Source organism: Mauremys mutica, chromosome 1 (assembly GCF_020497125.1).
Source record: "Mauremys mutica isolate MM-2020 ecotype Southern chromosome 1, ASM2049712v1, whole genome shotgun sequence".
Lineage (NCBI taxonomy): Eukaryota > Metazoa > Chordata > Testudines > Geoemydidae > Mauremys > Mauremys mutica.
Genome location: NC_059072.1, coordinates 331145887 through 331157919, shown reverse-complemented (window position 1 = coordinate 331157919; position 12033 = coordinate 331145887). Strand labels below are relative to the sequence as shown.

The following is a 12033-nucleotide window of genomic DNA, read 5'->3' as shown; positions in this document are numbered from 1 at the left end:
CACTTTTTAATATATTTAACACCATTATAAATGCTTGAGGCAAAGAGGGGTTTGGGATGGAAGCTAACAGCTCACGATGCCCCACATAATAACTTCATGACCCCTGAGGAGTCCTGACCCTCAGTTTGAGAACCCCTGCCGACAAGATGATGATTGTTGACTCTGCCCTGCAAAGTATTAAGCACTTGAATCATTTTACTCACATGAATAGTCCCACAGAAGTCAGTGAGACTATTCACATGAATAAAGTTACTCACATCCTTATTTTTTTGCAGGATTGTCCCTTATATTTTTAAGTGTTAAAATAAAGACCTGACATATCTGTAAACAAGAAAATGCCTCAGTTAACAACAGGGCTGGCTCCAGGCACCAGCATAGCAAGCAGGTGCTTGGGGCGGCTACTCTGGAGAGGGGCGGCACGTCCAGGTATTCGGCAGCAATTCGGCGGAGGGTCCCTCGCTCCCGCTTGGAGCGAAGGACCTTCCGCTGAATTGCCTCAGATCGTGATCGTGGCTTTTTTTTTTTTTTTCCGGCTGCTTCGGGCGGCAAAACCCCTGGAGCCAGCTCTGGTTAACAAACATATTTGAATATATTCTAAAGAATTTAAATATTTCTAATCCATCAGTAGCACAATCATGTTATTTTAAAATGTATTTTATTTCTAGGATTATTACAATTTGGATAGTCTCTCTTTATTTGAAGTTGTGGACTTAGTGGAGACTACTCGGGATACTGTTGACGATGTATGGAGACAAACAGAACACGATCCCTTTCCACAGCCACGCATGCAAAATCTTTTGGATGTCATAGGTAAAGCTGTGGGTAGAAATGATCATGCATTTTCAAATCAACAGGCCTGGCTAACTTACACCCAGGAGACTTAAAGGAACTAGCTGAGGAGCTCTCTGAACCACTAATGTTAATTTTAACAAACCTTGGAAAATTGGGGAAAATCCAAAGGATTGGAGGACTGGCAAAATAGCTCCATCCTTTAAAAAGAGTAAAACCCATGGAACTGTTGATTGATTAATCTGACATCATTCCCAGACAAAATAATCTGGACTATCAACAAAGAATTGGAGGCTAAAAATATAATTAATACCAGTCAATATGTTTTCCTGATAAGTAGGTATTGTCAGACCTGTTATCTTGGCAACTGTGTTGATATAGTATACTTGGATTTCTCAAAGGCATTTGACTCAGTATCACATGAAATTTTGACTAAAAAACTTGCATTATTTGGAACCAACGGGGCACACGTTGGATGGATTAAAACCAGCTCTCAAAATGTAGTTTTTAATGGGGAGACATTAGTGAGCAGGGCTATTTCTAGTGGGGTCCCTCAGGGATAAGTTTTTGGTCCAATGCTATTCAATATTTTTTTATCAAAGATTTAGATGATGATATAAAATCTTTACTGGTAAACTTTACAGATGACTTGAAGACTGGGGTAGTAAATCATGAGAAAGGTTATGGTTACAGAGTTATCTGAGTCTGCATAAATGGTCACAGTCCAACAAAATGCATTTTAAAACAGCTAAATGGAAGGTAATACCTCTGGGAGCAAAGAATGAAGGCAATATCTGCAGGATGGGAGAATGTTTTGGAAAGCAGTGAAGGACTTAGAGAGCATTGTGGATGTCCATATCACCGTGAGTGTTAGTGCAATACTGTGGCAAAAAGGGCTGTTGTGATCATTGGTTTTATAAACAGGAGAATATCAAGTAGAAATAGGGAAGTGGCCTTGCCTCTGTACACACAGCATTGGTAAGACTAGTACTAGACTACTCTGTTCAGTTCTCCACACTTCAAGAAAGAGGTGGAAATATTGGGGAGTCTTACAAAAAAAGGCATAACATGATCCATTGGGTAGAAGTTGAAGTTAGGCAAATTCAACCTTGAAATAAGTCTCAGTTTCCTAACTGTCAGGGTGATTCAACAGTGGAACAACTTATCCGGGGAGGTGGTGGACTCACCATTGCTTGGAATCCTTGAAATGAGATTAGATATCTTTCTAAAATGTGTGGTTTAATTCAGCTTCTGGGAAAAATTCTATAGCCTGTGCATATAGGGGTCAGGCTGGACGGTCATGGTGGTCTCTTTTGGCTTGGCAGTCTATGAATCCTTATTTCATTCCTCCCTTCATAGGCTATGGTGAGGATGGGAAGCTCTGCATTGTCCTCAACATGCTCATAACACATGCAACTGTGCATTAAGACTTTTATTTTTAAATATATTGTCTTGCACAGTGTGTATATAATTTAATTTATTAAGGATTCCAGTTCTGTAGCTCTTACTTGTGAGCGAAGGATCAGAATCAGGCCCTAAGTGAATAGTAGTTTATGAGATTTGCATTTAGTATCAAAATATCTCTTCAATAGCTTTTAAAAATGTAAATGCGCAGCGGTGTGGAATATAAAGAAAGGATTTTAAACATACTTGTTATATTTGGGTCTGTGTATGTTTTTGTGCTGTTTTAGGTGGCTCTCTTGGTAGGTTTGTTCAGAAAAAAATGGGAACTTTGAATCTGTGGGAGGATGCTTTTCACATTGTGAAAGAAAATCTGAAGGCTGGTATCATGATTTGTGAACAGTGGGTAGCTGCCTGTGATCACCTAACGGGACAACTATGGCAACGGTATACACCACATCTATGGAAAAGTGAGAAATATGTTCCTGAATCATTAGACAAACTTGGCAAACGTCTTGATGAGGTATCCATTTGGTGAACTTTGATTTGTTTTTGTTGGAAACAAAACTACAGAGGATTTTTTTTAGTTGTAAATAAAACTGTAATATTTTCTCATCATTTTTATAATCAGAGCATGGTTTAATACACATATTTGGGTTCAATGTTTACTTGACTTTAGCTCATTGCTAGGGAAGTATTATTTGTGATGGGGTGGTATGGAACAGATGGGGAGGTTTGTGCTGTGTATTGCATTTCTTGCTTTTAATGTAAGTTATGTGCCCAGGCATCGTAATAATGGGCACATAAAAATTCCATTACAATAAATGAAATATTACTTTTTTGTTTTAGGTGCTGACTATTAGAACACTGCATGAAAAACTTGCATATTTTTTACCAGTGGGGGAACAACAAACATTGCACCTTGCTCAGGTGTTTGAACCCTTTGCTGGCCTGAATCCTGTGCACTATAACCCCTACACAGAGGTATAATGTTTATTTTTTTTCTATACATAACTTCTGTGACTTTATTGTGAGTATTAACATATCTCAAACTAACACAGCTATTCATTATCTCCCAGCCTTTATGGAGAGCTGCAGTGTCTCAATATGAGAGAATTGTTGCACCAGTGGAACAGAAAATAGCAAACAAATTGAAAACATTTATTTCAGAAATTCAAGACAGTCTGCAACAGGTAAAAATATTTTTATATCACAAAGGCTTTACTATGTATCAGGTTGCAGAATTCTCAAATAGTTATTTTAAGACAAATGATCACATATAGGATTTATGAACAGTGGTGTCTAAGAATGTGTTTCATTTTATTGAGTAGAAATAATCTTTTTTTCTTTACATTATTTCTTATGCTAGCTGCTTCAAGCATTTCAGAAATATAAGGAACTGGTAAAACGCCCAAGCATTAGCAAAGAGTTGCTTTTGGAAAGGGAAACTTTGCTAGCAAGACTTCAGGACTCTGTCAAAGGTAAAAGTGTATCATAGACAATTCAAAATCAATTTGGAAATGTTTTAATTGTTCTCTACTTTGTCTCTCTTCTTTTGGGAGTAGTATTTTGCAACAATTTTTTTTTTGGTAAAAGTCTAGTACAGGGATAGGCAACCTATGGCACGGGTGCCGAAGGCACTCACATTGCCCAGGTCCTGGCCACTGGTCCGGGGGGCTCTGCATTTTAATTTAATTTTAAATGAATCTTCTTAAACATTTAAAAAACCTTATTTACTTTACATACAACAATAATTTAGTTATATATTATAGACTTATAGAAAGAGACCTTCTAAAAAACATTAAAATGTATTACTGGCACGCGAAACCTTAAATTAGAGTGAATAAATGAAGACTCAGCACACCACTTCCAAAAGGTTGCCGACGCCTGGTCTAGTATGTTGTTTGTAGCTATAATTCATTATTGCTTACTGGTTCTGTTGCTTTGTGGGTCTAACATGAACAGTTTGTTTGATACAGATTTTCGAACAGACTTTGAAGCTCGATGCCATGGTGTTCCTGGTGATGTATCTGGACCACTTTCAGGAAAAAATCTTTCTGAAGTTGTCAATAATATTGTTTGGGTGCGGCAGCTGCAGTTGAAGGTAATAGTTTAAATTCTTGTTGAGACACTGCATACTGACTTCCAAAATGTGGCATAAAAGACCTCAAAGGTACTCAACATCTGCAACACTCGTTGATTTCACTAGAGTTAAAGGTTCAAAGCTCCTCTTCAGTAGGACTCTTGCTAAATAGTTTTTATGCAACATGCAAAAATTATCTCTTGGATAAATAATACATTGAAAAACTTTTTATGTTAAACAAGGTTTATTACAAAATATTTTAGAGTATTACAAAAACTGGGAAAGACTAGAATTCTACAGCAGTGGTAGACACTCTGGCTCAGATTGCTTCCTCAAGTATGCACATGTGGTTCCCATAAAAGGCTTACAATGAGCCAGACTGTGACCCACTTACTCTCAGTAGCGAGTAGTAACTCATGAATAGTCCTTCAGAAATTAGTTGTATTTCTCATGTGAATAAGTGCTTACCAGTGCAAGCAAGGGGTTCCCAGTATCATATTAAAAAGCAGAATTGTTAGTTCTTTGTAGTAAAGTCAGGGTGCTGTACATTAGTGTTTTCTGTTTCACAACAAGATGGGTTAAAGGTATTTGCTCAGTTATAATTCTCTGCCTTTTGATTAGTTTGTATTCAAACAATAATATCAAACAATATCTGTGCCTTGCTACCATTACATTTATAATTTGTTATATAAATGGGTTTCTGAGATTAAAGAAATGCATGTGAGGTGTTCAGTATGTAACATATTTAAGTGTGTGGAATAAGGAAAAGACAGATAGAAATGAATTAATTGAATGGAAAGATTTGTACAGATTCATACACTAGATTCACATGTCGTGATGAATTTGACTTTAGAGTAAATATTTCAAGTTTTTAGACAGTCTAAAATCCAACTCAGAAGGTAACATCAGCTATAACATATGCACCATTACTTCTTTATACATACCCTTATGTTTGTGCCAATGGCATACTTTTGGTTTTTGAGAGAGGCTTACTTGCTCTGCTTTCCTTCTAAAAATACCAGAGGCATTTTAGTATTTTAAGCTTTTTACTTAAATTGCAGTTTGTGACAGAGTTATGAGAATAGGCACACTTTTTAAAACATACATGCCATAAAAAGGTATTTTTAAAAGTGATTGGAAAAAAGTGTTCAGACCCTCTGAATATTTCCTTATGCTTTTGGCACTCAGTTGAAATTCATCTTCTCATTTTCTTAAGATCCTGGGAGAAACACTGCTTCGTAATATATTTGACTGTATAATAGAGACCTCATTCTGGCTTACAAAGGTGAATCTATCAACATAATTATCTTGAGAGAGAGAGAGAGAGAGAGAATTTATAACGATTTACCAAATTCAGATTAACCAAAGCTTTGTATTGTAATCTTCTTTGTGCTCCAGGTCCCCCAAGTCCAGGGCACACTAACTAACAAGGCACCAGCTGGCTTCAAAGAGGCTGTGTTCTATTCTAACCAAAAAGCACAGTAAAGAGGATGCTAGATTGCTTTTTGGACTATTCAGTTGTAGATCTGCTGGCCTGTCTCCCCCAACCCAAGAAGGACTCATGCCACACCCAAAAGTCTATTCAGGTCCTTCCTTCAGGGCAGTTTTATTCTTCAAATAAAAAAACTTGCAAAGTAACACAATTTTTCAAGTGTCCTCTGCATAGTGTCATTCCTGGGACTTTTTCCTATTAGTGCAGCAAGACGGTAGAAGCTTCTAGTAGCAGTGCCGCTCAGGTGCCCATGCTCCCCCATCCTCCCTGTTTGGCGCTTGAGGGCATTCTAAGAGCATGAATATATAGGAGCTGTGGTGCCACTGCAGCCTCAGTTCTTTCCAACAGCAGCAGCGAAAGGATATGAACCATTGGATCTCAAAGATGTATTGACTGATAGTGCCTTCATATTAGTTCATTGCTGTTAGTAGTTAATAGTTTTTATAGTTAGTAGTCTATACTTTAGTTTTAGGATAAATTAGGCCAGATTTAGATTATATCATAGTTTTAAGGTATAGTTTTATAGTTCAGTATGGATGATCCCATTATGAAGAAACATGGGTTCAGGTGGTGCACATCTTTCTCAGCACTCCTCTTTGCATCTGACATACATGTTCAGTGTCTAAAATGTTTGGGGGAGAACCTTTTCCCAGCATGTTGTGCTACCTGTAATACTTTCACACCTTGGGCCCAGAAGGAAAGACAAAATAGACTTCTGGCCCAGTACTTAATTTTTAATGAAAGAGGTGCTGGGGCTCAAGTGTTTTTTTTACATTCATAACTGATGCAGCAAGCCCAGAGATGTTGGAGCTATGAACCCTCAAGCCTAGTGGTGCCAGGGCTCAGCCCTGGCAAGCCCTGGCACAAATTAAACACTGTTCAAGCCCTTTTATTATAGGAGGTTTTGTCTGTCAAGCCTCTGGGATCTGAGAACTCTGAAGGATCTGAAAATAAGGATAGGAGGTCTGAATCAGCTCTGAGTACATCTAGATCCAAGAAAATTGCACCAATGAAGTCTTTCATCTTGGCACTGAGCTCCAGTTCCAGATTGGTGGATCTGACTGTTCTTAAGCCTTTGGATCTGACTCCAAAATAGATACATTTATTATTAATTGTGGAACTCGTTTCGGACAGTCATCCTAAGGGTCCAAATAACATTGGAACTGGCTGCCTTGTTTCAGAGGAAATGGAAGGCTAAATTAAAACATATCCCTGGTAGTTCATCAGACTGTTCACATGCGAATCTGAGACCAAAGGATAGTAAATCTGTAGATCCATTCTAGAGATACGGATCCAAAGGAAAGGTCATCAGATCTGAACACATCAGTTCAGCAGCATACTTTAACTGTCATGGTACAGGTTCACATCTACTAACGGATCTGGCTATTTCTCATGGTTCTTGTGATAAAAGACTGAGATGGGACACCAGACATGGAGATTCTCCAGTATCTCTTCCACCACCGAAGATTCCAACTGTAAGAAGAGATTTGTCACCATGCTACATGACCCAGATCTTCACAGTGGTCATTTCACCTGCTGTTTCAATATTGGATCTGGGATGGGATCTGCAATCAGATATAGAGCTGGATCCAACAAGCAAGACTATGATCTGACCATTTACAGATGAGAATTTCCCTTCATGGCACCCTATGTTCCAAACAAGGTATGTGAGACAGGTTTGGGGTGACTGGCAGGATTGGCATATATTGCCTTAGATGCCTGGGACATATTGGCCAACTTCTACTTACCACTATCACTCCAGGAAGCATGAATCTCCATCTTTCACTGGAACTGATGGATCTGAGAGTTGCGGATCTGAGGTGTAAGGATCTGACACTTAGAGAATGTTCCCTATCCTTACCACAGGAGACAATGAGGAGGTGCATCAGACAACATTTCCTCTACAGGAATTTCAACAACAAGAAATGGAAAATGTGGATGTAGCTACAGCATTTTCTCCTTCTGAGGACACAGTTCAGTTTCATAAGCCAGTGGATAGGATGGCATCAACTTTAATATTACATGAGTAGCTTTGAAAGAAGCCACATGTGACGTTGCACTCCATATGCTTTATGAAAATATGCTTGGAATGTGAATATAATGTAACTGGAATATGCTTTATGGAAAAGATCTCTTGTAAGGTATCATTCCAAACCTTATAATCTACTGAGTGTGTTCATCCTATTTGTGTATGTATGTATCATTCTTGTATCTGAAGCTAGAAATATAAAGTATTACTCTGAAGTCCTATTGTAACTATGCAAAGTGTGGCCCATTAATGGTGGCTTGGAAACTCGATGGCTCCTGTTAACTAGGACAATTGGCTCTGTTTACTTGTAAGCCTTCCTGTATATGTGGATGCCAGCCAGTAAGTAATGAAGTCTCACAGGACATGTGAACATGTCACATGATACTGGAATCCATCTTAAATCTGGTGCTTTTCCATTTAGAATGAAGGGTGGGAACCCAGAGACAAAGGATTCCCGCCTTGTGCCAAAGATATAAAAGGGGGTGGAACAGAACAAAGGAGGCTGCCAGTCATGAGAAATCCCCTAGTTACCACCTGAGATGGAACTAACAGGAACTTTACCAGGGGAAAGGATTGGGCCCAGACTAGGAGGGAATCTAGTCTGTGAAAGAAGCATATTGGAACATCTCTGAGATTTACCTGTATACAGTTTATTAATGTATTAGGCTTAGACTTGTGTGTGTTGTTTTATTTTGCTTGGTAACTTACTTTGTGCTATCTGTTATTTCTTGAAACCACTTAAATCATACTTTTCATTCTTAATAAAATCACTTTTGTTTATTATTGAACCCAGAGTAAATGATTAATACCTGGGTGAGCGAACAGCTGTGCATATCTCTCTATCAGTATTATAGAGCATGGACAATTTATAAGTTTACCCTGTATAAGCTTTATACAGAGCAAAACAGATTTATTTGGGGTTTGGATCCCATTGGGAACTGGGTGTCTGGGTGCTGGAGAAAGGTGACTTGCTGAGCAGTTTTTGGTTAAAGTCTGCAGCTTTGGGGGCGTGGACCAGACCTGGGTCTGTGTTGCAGCAGACTAGTGTGTCTGGCTCAACAAGGAAAGGTTCTAGAGTCCCAAGCTGGCAGTGGAAAACAGGCTCAGAGGTAATTCCAGCACGTCAGGTGACAGTCCCAAGGGGGTCCCTGTGACTGAACCCGTCACACCACACATCCAATATTTTGTGTTCTATTGCAAAGAATAAGATTTGATTGCCTATACTGGAAGGTCTCTGGCAACCAGCAAAATCTTCTGGTCAAATCCATCTTCATTTCAGTCAGTTTAAAAAATGGCAGATAAATTATGCCAGATCCCACAGGAAGGGTTTTTCTGTTTTCATGTGCACCCTCAAACCAATTCTCTTGTGAGAGCAGCATCAGGTCAAAGATCCAGGTCAGGTCTTCAGCACGTGACTCCTTATGACAAAGAAGAAAAAAAAATTGGACTCTCTAAGAAGAATTTTTTTTATAGCTTTCTTTAAATATGCCTATGGTCGATATCAAGCAGTAATGGCAAGATATCAATTTCACTTGTGGGAGAAGATTTGTCTTAACCAATAACCTCCCAGAGGACCAGAGGAGATTAACAGCTCTCATTATGAAAGGGCAACTTGTGGCAAAACATGTCCTTAGGCCATCATTTGATGTTTTTGACACCGCATTAAGATCTGTGGTTTTAGTGATCACTCTCCACAGACATGCATGGCTACAGTCCTCATATTTGCCTATGGAAAGAAAGACAAAAACGAGGATTTACTTTCTGAAGGAGATGGATTATTTTTGGTGCAAAAACTGATAAAATGATGGAGAAAATGAAGGACATAAGCTCACCTGTGAGATCTTTGGGGTTACTACCTCTTTATCATAGAAAGACATCTGTATTTATCTTCAGATATCATAGACAATACCTTCCATCTTCTTTCCCTTCTTCTTCTTAAACCTCTGAGAGGAAGCCTTATTATCAACACTGAAAACAGACATCCTCTAAAATGCAGGAGAGGAAAAAATCCCACAAGCCCAGGACAAGGATGAAGAACTCCTTGATTACATCTTTCTTGCCTAATATCAGCCTGCAGATTTGATGTGATGAATGAAAACGTCATACCAATTTCAATAAATACTACCCATATTTTCAGAAACTGTCTCTCTCATTAGTACAGTGCACTGTCAAATATCACCTCAGACAGATGGGTTTTAGATAAAATAAAAGCATGCTATACCATCCAATTCAAATTCCTTGCTCCATGGAACTCCTCTCACTTTCCTTATATAAGAACAACTATCCTGGGTCAGATCCAAGGTCCATAAAATCATAGAATTGTAGGACTGGAAGGGACTTTGAGAGGTCTTCATGTCTAATCCCCTGCACTCAAGGCAGGACTAAGTATTATATCTATCTCAGTAACTTATCTTCCGACTATGGCCAATGCCAGATGTTTCGGAGGGAATGAACAGAACAGGCAATCATCAAGTGATCCATCTGCTGTCCACTATCTTTTCATGGTCTGTTCTGATGAGAACTTCCTTTAGATTCCAGACACAAGGGATTTCACTCCTGGTATTTTCTAATCCCCTAAAAAGAATGGAGGCCTCAGACCAATTCTACACCTCAGAGCTTTAATTATGGCATTAATTATTCCCTCCCTGTCCACTTTTGAATTGGTTTGGTGATCTCAATCTCAAAGATTCATCTTTCAGGAAGACACTTACATTGATAATATCTCTGTTTTTCTGTTGGATCAGACCATTTCCAGTACAGAGTCCTACTGTTTGGCCTTTCAACCACACCCAAAGTCTTTACCAAATGCATGGCTCTGGTAGCAGCATATCTGAGAAGACAGGCATTTTTTTGTATTTCTGTACTGAGACAATTGGCTTCTAAAGGCTCCCTCAAAAGAAGAATTACAGAAAGCCATTTTGATCACTCATTCTTTATTTGGAACCTTTGGTCTTCTCGTAAACTAAAAAGAGTCTCTTCTCACACCGTCAAAAGATTCTATTCATTGGTGTGATTCTCAACTCCATAAAAGGAAGAGGTTTTAAAAATTAAAAACTACCCTATGCTTCAATATCCCTGTGAAAAGGTAGTTTATCTAATGGCATCCATGACCTATGTGACTCCATATGCCAGGCTAAGAATGAGACCTCTTCAGCACTGACTACTAAGGAATTTCAGACCCATTATGAACAGTATGCAAAAAGTACTCACTGTTCTGAAGAAGGTTTTTCTCTCTCTAAGATGGTGACTGGAACCTCAAAATGTCCTCAAGGGAGTTTTGTTCAACCCATCTTCTCCTTTTTTAATAATACATACACGGGGGGAGGGGGGGAGCACATCTTTGCAATTTGTACATTCAAGGCCTTTGGAACAACAAAGAATCTCTGTTGCACATACATGTATTCAAGACTGAGGGCAGTCTGACTCAGAGCAGCATACCATAATCATGTAATTGTCAAATCTGTTTTTACGTATATGCTGGTTAAGAACTTTTTGAAAGGACGTTGAACCTGTGTCCCCCTGTGTGAAACTCTGTTCCTCCGTGGAATCGGAATTTAGTTTTGATTCAATTCGTCGCAACCATTTTAACCTATAATGAGCTACTCTTTGTTCATTTATTTGTGAAGATGGCCTTTATAATAGCAGTTACTTCAGTCAGAAGAATTAGTGAACTACATGCATTGGTGATAGATGGCCCTTTTAGTACTTTTTGTAAGGACAAGATGGTTGTGATGGGTTCCTCATGGTGCAATCTGGAACTGGGATGCTGCAGAGACCTCTGGCTTACCAACGTGGGCTCCCTCTCATACTGATATGTTGTGACAAGCTGCAAACCTCTCCCAAGTACTGCACTCACACAGACACCCACAGGCAGGGACACACCCAGCTGAGTTATTTGAATGCTTCTCATGAAGCAGCAACAGAGAGGCTCCAACCACTTTCCTACAGCTCCCCATCTTAGGACTCCAGAGCCGTACTACTGTCCTACTTTGATCAGAAGTCTGAGAAGTGTAAGTTTGTTACCCAGTCCACCCTCCCACCCCCCCGATGTGTAGAAGACATGCACCAGCTTTTGTTCCTGAGCTGAGGTTTCCCAAGCACTTCAAGCAAGATATACGGTTTTAGGTAAAATATAGAACAGGTTTATTTACTACAGAAAGATAGATTTTAAGTGGTTATAAGTGGTAGGCATAAAAGAACACAGATGGTCACCAAAGAAAATAAAAATTTGCATTCAAT

General features: G+C 39.0%; 1 protein-coding gene across 1 annotated transcript in view; it reads left to right on the top strand.

Annotated features, from left to right (window-relative positions):
- Nucleotides 1-12033, top strand: part of DYNC2H1 (dynein cytoplasmic 2 heavy chain 1) — a 368188-nt gene that overhangs the window by 6350 nt on the left and 349805 nt on the right. Inside the window, exons 5-10 of the mRNA XM_045019043.1 lie at nt 666-810; nt 2481-2713; nt 3040-3174; nt 3270-3383; nt 3560-3671; nt 4170-4294. Of these exons, the coding sequence (XP_044874978.1) occupies nt 666-810; nt 2481-2713; nt 3040-3174; nt 3270-3383; nt 3560-3671; nt 4170-4294 (864 nt within the window). The remainder of the gene's footprint in view (nt 1-665; nt 811-2480; nt 2714-3039; nt 3175-3269; nt 3384-3559; nt 3672-4169; nt 4295-12033) is intronic.